Raw genomic sequence first — 15,977 nt, forward strand, 5'->3', positions numbered from 1 at the left:
ATACACTAGGGACACAGGAGACTGGCAGCAATTTGACATTACACTCATGAGCTCACAGCTGCATGTGTCTGCACAGAACTCCGCTCCCCGCAAGGCCTGATGCTGACACAGGGCCCAAGCGTCACCAGCAGGGCCCACTTGCCTCCCTGCACCACACGGTCCCCACCCCACCGTCCAGGGAAGAAGCTGGGGTGGGGTGGCGCATGTATCTGTATAGCAGCTCTGAGTGCAGGTGGGTCCCTCTATCCCCTGGCTTCCCCAAGAGAGGTTAGAGCTTGGGGGGCTGACACATCCAGCCATAGGGGATTCCTGCACCGGAGGAGGGAACCCTGACGCTGCAGCCATTGGGGCACAGGGCAATGCAACGCGCCCAAGCTGTGCACCTCTGAGGTGCTATTCAGAAGAGTCACTGAGAGGGGTGGGCCTACAAGGTCCCTTCCTGCTGTTGAGGTATCTGTGGCAGCAGGGACCCCTCTCCTGGCTGCTGGCAGTAGCCTGGCACTGACCGACTCGCCCCCCCAGCCCCTCCCACTAGGCCCCACAGACCACAGCACAGCTGTCAGTGTTCCATTTAATGCTGGCCCTGCAACGGGCTGAGCTGTAACAGTAACGAGAAGGCATCTTTACCAGCAGCCACTCGGGGCCTGCAGGCTCCAGGCAGCACAGTGTCTCTGGGGCAGAGCCAGAGGATGGAGGAGTGGGCTGAGCAGCTCTGGAGCAGCCTGAGTCCCAGGATACAACGTGGCTCCAAAGGGGCCCGGGGCAGCGCTGGAGGCAGAGCACTCCAGATGGGCCCGGGGACAGCGTGCAGGCAGAGAGCTCAGGAGCGGCTCCGGTCCTCATGGTTGCCAACAATCGTCTTGCTGTAGAGTTTCTGCTGCTCCTCCTTGAACGTGTCCTTCACTTTCTCCCTCTTCAGGCCCCCATCCCTGCGGAGAGTCGAGCCATCAGACAGGCTGTGGGGGAGGGCTGCCCTGGACTCACAGTACCTTTCCCCGAGCCCTGTTGGTGCTGGGGCTGCCCTGACCAGCTCTCACACACCTGGGATGGGAGCACTGTCCTCATTTTCCCGTGACTCGGTGAGCCAGGGCCAGAACTCAGAAGTCCGGGGCTCCTGGCCGTGCTCAGCCACCCGACCCCCCGGCAGCAGAGGGACCAACCTGCTCAGCCATTGGCTGCGATACAGGAGCCTGGCTGATGGACTTTCATTCTCAGCCTCTGAAGCCCCAGTGATCGGGAAAGGACACCTGCCTGGCTTGCTATTCCAGGACAGCACCCAGGGGAGAGTTTGTTTAGAAGCAGGGTGTCCCACCGCAACCTGGCATTCGAGAGTAAGGCCCACACAGCATGAGCAAGAGGCAGCTGGTCTAGGCTGCACATGCAGCTGCAGGCTCCAGAGGGCCCTGCCGGGGCATGCTCAGCACATGCTTCTCTACAGCATGGATCTGAGGCCTACACACCTCCAGGCAGCGCTCTGTGCACTGCTCCAAGCACCCGACAGCCCTGCCCTCTCCAGGATCCCCCAGAAAACTCCACCGTGCCCCTGCACGGTTCAGTGGGGTTTTGTGTGCCCTCAGCCCCCACACTCTGCCTATGGACACGTACTGCACCTAGGAGTTGCTGCCTGCCTCACAACCACAGCCCTCCTGAACCAGGCCGCCAGAAGGCTGGCTCTGGCAGCTGGCCCTCCCTCCTGTGGGCTGGAGCCTGGGAGCAGAGTAAGCCAGGTACCTCTGAGGCCTTGGACCCAGCACTGGGAGGGGAGGTTCTGGTTCTGACTCACCACAGCAGATCCACAAGGCCTCCCTGCCTGGCAATTGCTGACTTCACCCGGTTGGCAAACTGGACAGCATCCTCTTCAGGCTGTGGGAGAGCAGAGCTGTTTAGTACGAGCAAGGGACCCAGCCCTCGGCAGCTCCTCCACAGGCCTGGCACAGCCCCCTCACTCACCTCCCTGGTCATGGGTGGCAGGTACCAGACGCTGCAGACGATGGCCCAGCTGGTCATCATCCTCAGCAGGTAGGTCACCATTCCGTACTTGCTGCTGTTCCAAAAGGCATCTCCAAACTGCGGGTCATACTGCAGAGAGCGAGAGAGCCCATGAGATTGAGACCCACAGCAGGCCTGGCCGGGGCATCACCACGGGCAAGGCCTCAGTCAGGCTCCCCCAGCCTACAAGCATGGCCAGATCTCGGCTTCCCCACACCCACAGCATAGGTTCATGAGATGAGCCCCAGAGATGCAGGACCATCTCCCTACTGCCCACTACTCAAAGCGGAGAACAGCCTCTCACGCCAACCGGGGCTTCACAGCTTTGGGGCCCTGCTGCAGGGAAGCTGGGTCTATGCCCCTCCAGTTTCCCGCATGGCCACTGGGAAGGGCCTTGTTCTATAGCACCCCTGTTCCCGCCTTCCACAAGCGGCCCTAGCAGGATGGGCTCAATGCAGCCAACCTCCCAGAGGGGCACTGCTGTCTGCCCCAGGCTGGGAGCTGCTTGCACCTTGATGGCTACCGGGTAGACTGTGGCTCCAATTTCAAAGCTTCCCTTCTTGAACATCATCACAGACGTGTTGTTGATGCAGGTGCCTGTGAAGAGATGAGTGCAGCTGCCTCAGCCTCTCTCTGTGAGCATATGCCAGAGTCCTGGCTGGGAACACGAGGAAGGTGCCCTGGGGTCCCCCCACCACGGCAGTCAGTGCCCAGCACTGTTGCGGGCTCACTTGGCTCAGCCCTGACCTGAGGGACAGCCTCAGAGCTCTGGCAACATTGAGGATGCAGGCCCCCCTTGCCTTGCCCCAGAGGAGAGGGGATGACACACATGCTGGCATCAGCCATACGGCATACTTCACAACCCGCCATGGGTCAGTGTGGCCTGGCCTGCAGCTCACCTTCTGGGAAGATGAGGATGGGCAGTTTGCTCTTGTCCTGGACATGCTCTGTCAGCCTGCAGGGAAGAGAGAGTCACTGACTAGCACAGCTCCCTGGGGCGCCCTGCTGGTTCTGCACCCAGCAGCCCTGAACATACAGTGCGCACCCATTAACCTTCAGTTAGGGTGCACTCGTTGGGTGCATGTGATGCCCCTGGGACGGGACAGCTCCCAGGCTCCCAAGAGCCACCTGGGACAACCAGAACCCTGACAGGAAGCAGGTTCCTCCTCCCCTGGAGCCAGACAGCCCTGGCTCACCCTCCCCAGCCATGCCTGTATGGAGTTGCGGAGAACCCACTATCTCCAGCAGGCCCTCCCTTCCCCTGCCTGAGAGAAAGCTATTGACTGCTGTCCTACCTTTTGGCCACAAGATGGCGATCCTTGACCTCAGAGCGTTCGAACCAGACATGGGGACACGCCTTCACCACGGCCCTCTGGATCACGCCCATGAGCCCGCCATGGATCTGACCCACCTGAGCCAGAGGAAGATGCAGGTTAAAGTCTTTGCCTTGGCCGGCAGGAGTCGCCAGGCAGCTCCTAGCCTCATAACTAGACAGATTTCCTGCTCTGTCCCCTTCCCAGCAGAGGGCTGGAGAGACAGCCCTGCCCCTCCCAGGTGGCTGTTAGGGGAAGGTCACACCTGAGGGGTGATGTGCCAAAGTTGCCAGAGTGGAGCGTCTGGGAGGAGCCCAGATCCTCATCATACACTTTATGCTCAGGGTGGCCAGGCTGAGACTGCGACCTGCCCTTTCCACAGCCAGCAAAGCCCACAGCACTAATGGCAAATGTCCTGGGGCCTCTGGAAGTCCTGCGTCCCCACACCAAAGGAGCACTGGCCTTTGCAACTGGGGTGCCCAGAGGCTGCTGAACCACTGCGGGGAATCAACCAGATGTGAGAGGGGCTGTGTATCCAGGCTCGGGGCCCCAGACAAGCCCATTCAGGTCCACACACTTTGCAAACTCCCTAAGCCTCAGAACACCTTCCTCCCCCCAGGCAGAAGAGCACTGGCTCCAACGTACAGCAGCACAGCGACCTGCCCAGGGCAAAGGCCTCTCTGGGGATGGAGGGAGCGGCCCTTACCATAGCGTAGTAGCCATCGCTGGCCAGGATGATCACGTCAATGGGGGAGGTATGATTAGCCACGCAGATGCCTCCATTTCGGGGTCTGTTTTCCCTAAATACAACACAAAACCAAAATGGGGTGACAAGGGACGCGGGAGCCCAGCCTGAGCCGGGGAAGAGCACGGCAAGGCAGGCTGGGAGACGGTGCTGCCCCTTACTGGTCATGGTAGGTGATGATGGCGGTGAGGGCACGCACACAGATTCGGTAACACATCAGGTGAACGTGTTTGCTCAGGAACTCCTTCCACCTGCAGAGGCAGAGCAGAGATTGTTACCACAGACAGCCCCACAAGCCACCTGAGCCAGGAGCTGCTGCAAGGGCCAAGTGGTGAGCTGGTGCGTATACTGGGCTGGGGGAGCTTGGGAATACAGGGTGGGGGAGTGACAAGGCTGACCTGACTGTGTACCCTACAAAAGAGTGTACAACAACTTCCCCTCCCCTCATGGAGCATGTGAAGGGCAGAGGTGTTTGTAACTGTACTAACCCAGCCCAACTGGGACACCATGCAGGCTGGCTCCCATCCCATCCATCAGTCCAGCCCAACCCCTTTCCAAGCTAGTCACAAGCTGAGAGAGAAACCCACGAACTGAGAGAGACACTTTGCTCATCTGAGCTGGGCTTTGTGTTTTGCTCCTTTGTAGAGTTCAGGGCTGTGAGGTTTGCCACAGAGGCAAAGTTGTGGCATAGATCCTGCTGTGTCCGTCCCCCCAGGGAGGCAGGTGCCAGTCACCTTGGCCCTTCACCCACAGACATACATCTCGACAGTGGCTGGAATGTAGAGGGGGAGACTCCCCTTCCTGCCCCTCCATCCATACTCCTCCATGTTCAGTGAAGGGCCAACTCACCTTCCACTGGGCAAATATCCCACCACTGTGGTGCCAACCACCAACAAGCTGATGCCTGTGAAGGCCAGGGCAATCCTGCAGAAGGGAGAGGGATGTTACAGGCCAGTGAACAAATTCCATGCAGCCTCGTGGGTGTGAAGCCCTGCTCCTGCCTGCCAGGCAGCAGTCTCTCAATGGACCTGCTGCAGGGTGGGTGTCTCTCTGTGTCCTTGTGCTGCCAGGAGGACCCAGCACCTCTGGCTCCCCTGAGCCAGCTGGGACTGCTGCAGAGAGGATGGGCCCATGGGAATGTACGTGGCCATCTTGGGATTCCCCCATCCCAGCTCACACTACCCTGGCTCCCCGCCACTGATCTAACTACCAGACCACACTCTTCTCCCAGGGCTGAAGACAGAGGCAGGAGCCTCAAGTCCCAGCCCCTGGCTCTAACCATCAGCCCTTGGCTCCTCTCTTGTTGTAGGCAAGACAACTGGAAGCAGCCAACGCGCCAGCCAGTGCAGTGCCAGGGGTGCCCTGCAGGGAGGCCATTGCCAGGAGCAGCTCCTCACCTGAGTGGCAGCAGGAAGCAGTACCGGATGAGCACACCCAGCCCCCACAGCACAGTGAGGCGCAGGCTGATGTACTGGAAGTTGTAATTGGTCCGGCTGAGCAGGTTCCAAGACTCCAGCTCCTCAGCTGAGAACCGCTTGGTCACCTCGTCGTCCATGATGGTCTCAATGCCCTTGCGGCAGAAGTAGAAGATGTCAGAGAGCTCAAACTCAGGTGTGTCCAGGGCTTTGCTGCTGCCGCTCCGACGGATCTCTTTAATCTCCTCCTCCAGGGATGTGGGCTCCTTTGCAATGATACCTGCAACACGGCCACGTGTTCCAGCGATGGCAGCCTGACAGGCCCACCCCCATGCCTGCAGGTGGGGCCAGCCCCGGTCCCTCCCTCCCTCCTCCTGCCTGCAGGTGGGGCCAGCCCTGGGCCCTGTCCTAGACATGGGACACCCACAACCAGGTGTGCCCTACATATCTCCCTTGCCCAGAGATAAGGCATTCCCACCCACCCATGACAAGGACCTCCCACATGCACACACAGACATGGAGCTGCTGATGGGAGGGGACGGCAGGCTCTCACCATTTACATAGGGCTTGTACAGTGGGTGGTTCTTCTCCTTGGCACCACGCTCTATCCTCAGCGTCGCCCACTGAAAGAGACACTAGATAAGCAGGCCTTCCAACCCCCCAGGCTTCAAGTCCCTGGCTGTGGGGGCAGAGGTAGGGCTCATTCCAGCAGCTCGAAGAGGGGTTCTCAGCACAGCACTGATGGGAGGTCAGAGCTTACAGAGAGGAGAGAATGGGGATTGGGCTGGGAAAGTCCACTAGCCTACACAGGCAATCAGCCAGGACAGCTGTCTGCTGCGGGACCTGGCTACTAATGAGGATGGTGCATGGGCTGGAGCTGGGGGAGAGCCCCACTGGGAGAGACTGTTGTGCAGGCATCTGCATTCCCTTCTGGGCACCATGTCACCTGAGAGATACAGACAGAGCAGAGGAACTTCAGAGAAGAGCAACAACTACCCCAGGGCTGGGGGAGGGCGTTATGGAACACCTCTCCCCAGCCCCAGAGCACGCTCTGCGGCTTTCAGGCAGTCCCATGGCACTTTGCTGCTCCCTCACATGGGTGCCATTGGCTGGACTCCATATGGACCCTGATCACTTGTTCTTGCCCCTTGGCAGGGGGCTCCAGCACAGGGTCATCAGGTGACTAACCCAGCACTATTTTCCGATTCTCTTTTCCTCCCTCATGGAATCAGAGGCTGCATTTCAAGGTTGCTGATGGAACCAGCAGGCCAATAGTGTGAAGGGCTGGGACCCCTCCCTTCTCCCACTTGGCTAACAGCTGCTGCTACTTCTCTGTGCACTATTGCTCACAAACAGCAGCCCTGAGCAGCCTCCAGGCAGCTATCTGGCAGCAACAGCCAGAATCAATGCCCAGATCACCCTTATTCACAGAAATCTCCCCCCTCAGCTGCTCCCCAAGGGCACCAGATAAACAAACACACAGGTTGGATTTCCAGCCAGCCTGCCCGCCCTCCACGGAACCTTCTCGATGGCTAGGCTGGGAAGGGTTAGATTTTTCTCTAAATGTCTATTTCACCATACACATGCAAACCACAGAAAAAAATAATTCCATCGATAACGATCAAAATGTACAGCTAAGCAAAGGGAAAAAGGCTGCTTGAGAACCTATCAGAGTTTAACTTACAGAGATTTACTTTGTGAACTCTGACTTGTGATATTGACAAGTTTGTGTTTTAACCATTATAAAGCTTGAACTTTATGAATCTCAATGTCTACTGTCATTATATAACTGTCTGCCCACCCCCCCCAATTTCCCACAACAGTGAAAAATTAAATGGATAAAAATAAAAAATGCTTAAAAATAAACATTGCTATCATTTGCCAAAATTAGAGAAATTAAAACCAGAATTCTATCAAACTTGTCCGTATCACACCTGCCTTCTTAATTTGGGCCTTGAAAACAAACTCTTAAGGAGAAGAAAATGTGCACACCTACTCCAGCCCCAGTGTCTCCCAGCAGGGGAGCGAGGCCGGAATTGTGTCCTGGCAGCCTTTGGACAGGTTCCTGTCTGAGGTCAGTCCCTGTTACCAAGGTTTTGGGGGAAAGGGCCCTTGCAGAGTTCTGATCACACCTGCTTTGCTGGCAGCACTGAGCCAGCCCTAAGCCCTGAAAGGCTGATGAGAGCTCCTTCACAGCCAGGCAGACATGTCCTAGGGTAGTCTCCAATCTCCAAGAGCTAAATCCTGGCCATGCCCCATGCTTTGCCAGAGGTCAGAGGAAACACTGCCTCTTGGGCTAGGAGTCTCCCCTGAAACCTCCCACACAACTGGCTAGGTACATCATGGAGCACCGCTACTGCCAGAGGCGAGTACAGAAGTGGCTGAACTTGGACAGACCAACAGTCTGACTTGGGAGAATGACCTAGCTGTCCCCAAAGCTTGCAGAGCTAAGCATGTTGGCCAGGCCTGAGACCCATCACCTCAGGCAGCACCCTCCTTCCCATTATAGACACCAATGGCTGGGCATGAGCATTGCCACACTGCACTCCAGTTCCCTGCATGGAACTTCACTACTGAGTGTAGAGGACACAGCATCATTCTCCTGCGGCCTTGGCCTCCTCCAGCCCCACTTCCTGGGAACTCAGCAGAGTCCTGGGCCTGCATGGACCCTGTCTCGGGGGAGGCCCAGCTTTAAGGCAGCCCAGGAGATCAGACTGTCAAGGGCAGGCAGGAACAGACTGGAAAATTCCACTTGGCTTCTCTGAGCCAAGAAGCGCCGTGAGGGCTCCAGCCTGCCCCTCAGAGGTCAGAGGTCCAGAGAGGACTTCTGGAAACAGCCCCAGCCAGCCAGCTCCACACTGACTCTACAGCTGGCAACAGGTCCCAGTGCCAGGCAAGTTTCCTTGGGTCAATGGGCAGAGGGCAGCACAGAACACACTGACCACAAGGGGCAGAGCATGTGGCCAGGGACCCTGTAGGGCAGAGAGCCCAGCTGACACCCAGCTTCCTTCACCCAAACTTGTGTTAAAGAAGAGATGCTGTTTCTGCTGCCCCAGATGAACAGCCCTCCCCAACCCCAGGAACGAGGTGCCTGCTCCTCACCCCGCCCGCAGGCCCTGTTCCCCTTGGTCTCCTCCCACCACGGGGCTGTTCTTGAGAGGTGCTGAAATCTGCCCTTGCTTGGGTCTGCCATGTGTGAGACTCAGGCCCTCTCTCCCCAGAGGTTTCGGAGTAGCAGCCATGTTAGTCTGTATCTGCAAAAAGGAAAGGAGGACTTGTGGCACCTTCGAGACTAACAAATTTATTTGAGCATAAGCTTTCGTGAGCTACAGCTAAGATGAAGCATCCGATGAAGTGAGCTGTAGCTCACGAGAGCTTATGCTCACATAAATTTGTTAGTTTCTAACGTGCCACAAGTCCTCCTGTTCTTTTTTCTCTCCAGAGGGGCTCTGCTGCTGTCAGCCAGTGACAATACAGTCTCTGCAGCACTTGTTTACAAGGCCTTTGTCCTCAGCATGGGGGCATTTTGGAATGACCTACAAGCACAGCTCTATGGAGCTGGAGCTGGCTCAATAACAGAGTGTGGCTAAGATGCCTGAGTCACTCCAAAGACCCCCCCGGAGGTTTCTAGCACCAACACTTGCATCACCAACAGCCCAACTCTCATTCAGCAACCCACACCACCACCATCCAGGGACACCCTCTATTTGAAGGCACATGCCCCTGGCAGGGATCTCCCCCAGGCACATGGACAGTGGTCAGGGCACCCGAGCTCCTGCACAGTACATCCTGGAAGCATGACTCACCCGGAAAATCTTTAAGAGTGTTTTCATATAAATCCTGCGGATGCCAAAGGAAACCCCAAAAATGGCTGGCACAATGATGAAAACCAGAAGCAGTGTGAAGAGGACGGTCAGGGAGATCCCCAGCAGGTTAACAACCAGGCTGTCAAAGGGGAGCAGGAGGAACATGATGGAGGGTCCAGGCAAGGCCAACGCCCTGCGACCCTGGGGCCAGGAGAGAAGGGCTGTCCACAGCGATCAGCCAGTCCTCCTGCTAAACAGCAACAGTCCCATGCATGCTCCGAGTCCCCAGCAGGTCACAGACTCCATTCCAAAGTTCACATCCTTTCCTAGCAGCCCGCGGGAGGAGGAATGCGAGGGAACCAGACGAGAGAACGGTCAGGCGAGACTGCGCAGCTTGGTCTCTGGGGCTCAGCGTGGCTGGAACATGGAGCGTGGGTTCTTAGAGGGTTTGTGAGTGGCACTGTAACAAGGCAGCTGTGTGAACGGGGATTCCCCCTGTGGCCCACCAAACAAGTCTTGTTGCAGGGTGACTCCTGCGCGGCCAGACAGTGGAATTCCCTTTGGCTTGTTGAGGAAGGAACAAGGAGAGGTCTTTTCATAGGGGTGAGGTGGGGTCCATTCCTGATTCCGCATTGGAGGACCTCTGGAAAAATCGGTATTTCTAGGAGCCTGCCACGTGCGGAGCTACTGTCTTTGCCACCACTAGTTCGGAGCCTCTCCTGCCGCCTGTAATAAATATCATTCCAGAGACCTCTGGCATCCACCCATGCTGGAGTCCTTGCGGAAAAGGACAGTGCCTCTGCCCCTGTGAGGGCCCCTGAGCTGTGAGCTGCCTTCTTGGCAAGAGAGCCCCTCACATGCCACCAGTGCTAGGGGAGGAAAGAAAAAACAGAGTCAGGCAAATCAGGTAGCGAGACGTCAATGCACAGAGGGTCTCCTGAGGCCCAGGAGCAGTGAGGCGCTGGATCTGAGAGGGCAGAGTTCAAGCTGAGGACACACTGCTCACAGTGCAGGGTTTGGGAATCAGCAGATCTGAATCCTCAGCTCCTGCCTCACACTGGTACAGCGCAAACAGCTGGGAAGTGGGCTTGCTACCCTCCTGGTCCCTGCATTTTCAGCCTAGGCCTGCAATTCAGATCAGTGCAGGCTCACAGAGGTACTGCATAAGGCCGGTGAGTGTCCAGAGCAGGAGAGCAGCAAATGGAGTGAGGGACCCCCTCCTGACTGATAAGGATATCACCACTCAGCACCTCTATCCTGAGGGATCCCTGAGCACTTTACTAGCTACACCCAGAAACATTTCTTCCACCACTGAACACAGCCTCTCTGGGGTGGGGCTTGGCAGCTGTTTGACACATGGCAGCACTACAATGGACTTTAGGACAGGAAGTGAAGTAATCCTGCAGTGAGAATGAAAGGAGGCTAAATATGATTATCCAAATTGGAACTTGCCAGGTGACTGTGACTAAAACCAAAGTCAGTGTCTCAGTGTTACATCTCATCTGAGAGATGGCACCTCCAGGTGCACAGCATCCTTTGCATCATGCTGGGACACGGCTCAATTCCCACTCCATAGAGAGCTTCTCCCGCTGAATCACTGGGGTGGGGGGAGAGGGCAATTCCCATCCACCTACTGCCCTGTCCTGACCCTCTGATACACAGTGACAGGCAATAGGTGGGGGCACCAAGCCCAGCTCTGCAGGAGGAGTCATTCCCAACCACAGGACAGCTGGGGAAGCAGAAGAGCCCTCCCTTCCCCTTTCAGACAACCCTCCAGCCGCGCTTGGCTTCCCGCTACTTCCCACAGCACACTGGAGGCTCTGGCTGCTGGCTCAGCACCACTGTATCAGGCACTGCTAAGAGCATCCTCCGTGCTGCATGGAATGCCGCCCCAGTAAACCCTGCTCCCCAGAGAAGACACTCTCTGCCTATCCCTGCTGCTGCCTTCTTCTCCTATGGGCCAAGCCTTGCTGATCAGTCGCCTAACTCCCCAGAATGTCAGCCCCCTCATGCACCAAACCCAGGATTCCCACGTGGCAAACTAACCAGTCAGCCCAGCCAGCCTACCCACCACTGCCCTGACTCACCAGAAGGTGCCTGGGTGGAGAAGAGAAAGAATTATAGGACTTAATTAGCACATTCCTTCCATGTAACACCCTGTTCTCGCCTAATGGCCCAGTTCAAATCATGCCCTGGCAATGACCAGCAGCACCAGGCATAGTTTGAAGCAACCCTGTTCAGCTTTGCTCACAAGCTTCAGCCACAGAAGTTTCTAGACAGGGTGGTGACACTGTCAGTGGGATCTCTAGCTGGTGTCACCCTTGCACGCTCCCTGTGGAACCCAACTGCTGGAATGATTGTCTCAGAGGCCCTCCAGGAACAGCCCAGATCAGGCTGCATAGCTGGCTGCTTTCCCAAGATAGCTCCAAGGGTCCACACCCTGCAGGGATCTCATGCTGACACCCACACAGTGCAGGCTCCTGTCCTCCACCACCAGCAGGGTTGGATGAGGAACTTTTACCTCAACAACCAGATTTTCATAGTACAATGTTGTACAAACTACAATTACTTCTCACAAGCCCCTGGGAACCAGTCAGGGAAGCACATTCTGCCCATTTTACTCATGGGCAATAGCAGCACGAGGAAAAGGGACCAGCCCAAGGTCATGCTGCAAGTCAGTGAAAAGCTGGGGTTCTACCCCAGAGTCCCCGGTCTCAGAGCTCTGCTCTAAGCACTAAACAAGGGAAACATATTGTTGTGAACACAGGGACCCTGCCAGAACCCCAGGAGAGATCAGCAATCCCTTTCCTCTCAGCAATGGCTCCTAGAACAGTGCCATGCTATCAGGGGAAACCACTCTACGGCCCAGAGTGGACTCAGGTGCTTGCAACCCATTCTCTGCAGCGTGTGTAATCACTGAGGCATCCCAGGGGCAGGACAGGTAAGAGCATCCTCTGCACCGCACACAACAGAACAGCCAAAGGCAGGAGGGGCCCTGCCCCAGGGCATCAGCCTGGTTTCAAGGGCTCGGCAGCAGCACCAGTGCAGGTGTCCGTTCCCTGAAATGGGACGCGGGGCCGTAGCTGGTGCCGCGGAGCTGGTGCCGCCTGGTAACACCAAGCTGGACGCCCGCATGGGGGCGGGAGGGGGAGCCGTGACCCCGCTGGTCTGATCCACGCTGCGCGGGCTGGGCGAGCCAACTGGGCCGCGCAGCGCAGCAGAAGAGGGGAAACCAGGCTGAATGGGCCCAGACCGGGACCCTCCAGGATCTCCCACGCAGAGCCCGGGGCTGTGCAGAGCGCCGGGAGCCGGCGGTGCCGTGGGGAAGGGGTTTGCGGGGTGTTGGGACGGGGGGTGGCCCAGAATGGCCCAGCGCCGGGCACTGCACAGGCCAGAGAGCGGGGGGACCCACCGCGACACGGGAACCCCTCAGTGGGGCCGCAGTGCAGGGCCCACGTGGGGAGCAGCGAGGAGGGAGCAAGGGGAGGGAATCTCCAATCGGGGCGGGGGTGGGGGGGCGTCCTGCGCGGACGGCCCCATCTCACAGGACGGCGGGGGGGTGGGGTGGGGGGGCGTTCTGCGCGGACCGCCCCATCTCACAGGACGGCGGGGGGGGGTGGGGGCGGCGCTGCGCGGACCGCCCCATCTCACAGGACGGCGGGGGGGGGTGGGGGCGGCGCTGCGCGGACGGCCCCATCTCACAGGACGGCGGGGGGGGGTGGGGGCGGCGCTGCGCGGACGGCCCCATCTCACAGGACGGCGGGGGGGGGTGGGGGCGGCGCTGCGCGGACGGCCCCATCTCACAGGACGGCGGGTGGGGGATAACGGTTTTCCATTGCCGCCCGGGCGGGGCTCTCCCCGGGGCTCGGCGGCAGGGAGCTCCCAGGGATCGGGCAGGGTATGTAAAGCCAGGCCGAACCGGGCCAGTGTCACTCACCTGCCGCCGCTACCGCCGAGCTCCGGCTCCGCCTCCACGACGTACCGTGCGCGTGCCCGCCCTTCGCCCTGTGTTACGTAAAACGTCCTCGCGCGGCCCGCACAGGGATGCGTCAGCACTCTGCATGCCGCCTTGGCGTCAGGGACTGCGCGCGGCGGACCGCGGAACTCGGGGGCGTGTCCTGCGGGCGCCCCGCCCTCTGGGTGCCGCCTCAGCCTCGTCACGGCAGTCACATGGCCGCGACGTGGTGACGTAGTCAGAGACGCAAGGCGAACGGCTACCCGCGGCACGAGGGCCCGGGCCCCGGCCCCGCCCACCGCGGGTGCCGGCCCGTCCGGCAGCAGCTGTCCGCTGTAGTGATGCTTCCGGCCCAGCAGAGGGCGGCGGCGCCACGGCCTCCCGGCAAAGGGACACGCCGGGGGCGTGCTCGGGGCGGGGCCAGGACGCCTGGGTTCCGCCCCGGGCAACGCGCCGCCGTAGCCGAGGCCCTCCGGGGGCGCGCGGCCGGCAGCATCGCCCTGGCCCGCGGTGCTGCGCGCGGCCGGGCACAGAATGGGGGGGGGTCCCCTGGAGAGCGGGCCGGGCCGGGCCGCGCAGCACCCGGGCGAGGCGCCAAGGCTGGGGCAGGTGCTGAGCGCTCCCAGGAGCCTTGGCCGCCGCGACGCCTTCGCCCCGCCCGGCGCTGGCCGCTGGCCCTGGCCCCCCGCCCACGCGGCGCTGGCCCAGTGCCGAGGTGGGGGGTTTCCGCACTCCCCCCCGCCCGCCCGGGGGCTGTTTCTCCGGCCCCAGCACGGACCTTTCCTGTGGTCGCTACAACCCTGGGCAACCCCGTCCCGCCCCGCCAGGCAAACGCCGTTCAGCGGGAAGACACTGTGATGAACTAGGTCTGGCCCTGTAGCGGGTGCAGGGTGCAGGACAAAGCCCCAGCTCCGTTACTGAGCGGGGTGCCAGACCTGCTGCCAGCCGTCTCCCTTCCTCCTGCCTCACTTCCTTCCTCGGGCCTGTAAAAGCGCTGATGGGGTGGGCGAGGGAAGAGGTTTAATGACAACGCCGCGAGACTAAGGGGGCAATTGTTAGCTATTTAACATGGCCTAGGACACATTAAAAAACCCTTTAACCCTGAGCCCCAGTCCAGGACCCACCCCTGGCAGGGGAGAAGCTGTTTATGATGAGAGGAGAACATTACTACTCTTTGCATCTCCCAGCTAGGGGTTAAGGTTGGGGGCTTTTAAGGGTTTTTAGGCCTAACTCGATAGCCACACACCATCTGAACCCTTTGCCTACCTGCAGATTGCAAGTCACGCAGCCAAGCCTGGCTTGTTGATTTGTGATAATGGTCAAGGCCATTACAGGCAGAGGTGCTTTAATTTACTTACCAAGCTGCCAGTAAAGTCTGGTTTCCCACCTGAGCAGGGGACACAGGAGTAACATGGTAGGGGAGTGCTAGTTAGGCTGCAGTCATGGCAGATCTGAGGCTCTTCCTAGGGCTTGTCTACACTACCAAGTTTTGTTGACAAAACTTATGTCAACACCCAAAAGTCAACAAAACAAAAGTTGCCAAAGGGCGTTCACACTTGCTCCCTCTGTCAACAGATCGTGTCCACACTGGGGACACCATCATCGACAGGGTGAGCAATGCACGATGGGTATGTATCCCACAGTGCCGTGTTGTGGGAAGCAAGAGCCGATCGCAGTGCATCTTGGGATTCTCTCCGAGTTCTCCCACAGCCCCATCAGCTGCCCAGAGCAGCATCACGCGTAGCTCTGTGAAAGCAGCACAGCAGTCTGTGTTCCCAGTGCAGGGCAGGGCAGGGCAGGACAGGAGCATTCCCAAGATTTGCTCTTTCTTTGTTCCCCCAAGGGAGAGGCACACAGATACTTCCCAGAGCTTTGAAAGGGGAGGGGCGCATGCCTGCAGGGCAGCAGAGATCAAACCACTGAGCAGAGCAATCAGGGCAGGCATTGTGGGATACTGGCAGAAGCCAGTTCTGTGGACAGAACAATCAGCAGCATGTACACGCTCTTTTGTCGACAATAAAGGGAGGGGAAAAGATAAGTCTCTCATAGGGGTGGAAGTTTTTTTTTATGGCCAACGCTCTTGCTGTTTTGTCACCAAAAGGCAGTTTTTGGCAACAAAACTTGTCAGTGTAGACAAGCCCCTGTAGCCCCACTGACCACCCCTCCCAAGGGGAAGGGCCTGAATCAACCTAAACTTGCTCAGCTCCTCCCAACAGCACAGGGAGCTCTGGCAGTTGTTGAGAAGAATGGGGGCTGCCTGCCCTAGGGGAAATCAGGGCCAGGGCTCCTTGTTCTGTAACAGGCACAGCATGATGGGTTGCTTTCGGTGGTGCTCTGTGTTCCACCAGCCACACACTGAACACTGCACTCAGTAGCATATGCTGCAGGCAGCCAGACCTGGGGGGACTCCTACCTGGGGGGCACTGTGCTGTAGGAGCTGGCGTGCACCTGTCACTGACTGCACCACAGCTGCTGGCCTCTTTGAAGACTGCAAAGGGGCATGCAAGGAGCTGAAAGGGACAGTATTTGGTGGTAGGAGCTGGGTCCATGCAAGGTGAGTCACCTAGGATCCAGGTACCTGCCTGGAGCTGTAACTTACCGAGGCCCAGGGTGAGTTATGTGCTGGTGCTGCAGGGAGCTCACTGGGCCACAGTCCAACCAAAGAGGCTTTTGCTGTAATGGACTCAGGAATTAGGAGCTATAGATATCACTGCTATGTCACCTTCCAATCCCAGCTGCCTGCTAATCACTGGC

The 15,977-nt window shown here is 58.6% G+C and overlaps 1 protein-coding gene across 3 annotated transcripts; it reads right to left on the reverse strand.

The window, feature by feature from the left end:
* Positions 1 to 557: 557 nt before the first annotated feature.
* GPAT4 (glycerol-3-phosphate acyltransferase 4) lies at positions 558 to 13,342 on the reverse strand. Of its 3 annotated transcripts, none has more exons than XM_077805795.1 (13): positions 13,206 to 13,342; positions 9,269 to 10,137; positions 6,016 to 6,085; positions 5,445 to 5,742; positions 4,897 to 4,971; positions 4,209 to 4,298; positions 4,009 to 4,102; positions 3,285 to 3,400; positions 2,889 to 2,944; positions 2,513 to 2,586; positions 1,951 to 2,079; positions 1,784 to 1,863; positions 558 to 929 (listed from the first exon to the last, which is right to left on the reverse strand). In XM_077805795.1, exons 2-13 carry the CDS (start codon positions 9,431 to 9,433, stop codon positions 821 to 823), a joined length of 1,356 nt encoding a protein of 451 aa, XP_077661921.1. In that variant the 5' UTR covers positions 9,434 to 10,137; positions 13,206 to 13,342; the 3' UTR covers positions 558 to 820. The 3 variants fall into 3 exon arrangements, with proteins under 3 accessions (XP_077661921.1, XP_077661920.1, XP_077661919.1); XM_077805794.1 differs by having other exon boundaries at positions 2,501 to 2,586; XM_077805793.1 differs by having other exon boundaries at positions 1,784 to 2,079; positions 2,501 to 2,586.
* Between the last annotated feature and the right edge of the window lie 2,635 nt (positions 13,343 to 15,977).

This window comes from Eretmochelys imbricata, chromosome 26, assembly GCF_965152235.1.
Source record: "Eretmochelys imbricata isolate rEreImb1 chromosome 26, rEreImb1.hap1, whole genome shotgun sequence".
Taxonomy (NCBI): Eukaryota; Metazoa; Chordata; order Testudines; family Cheloniidae; genus Eretmochelys; species Eretmochelys imbricata.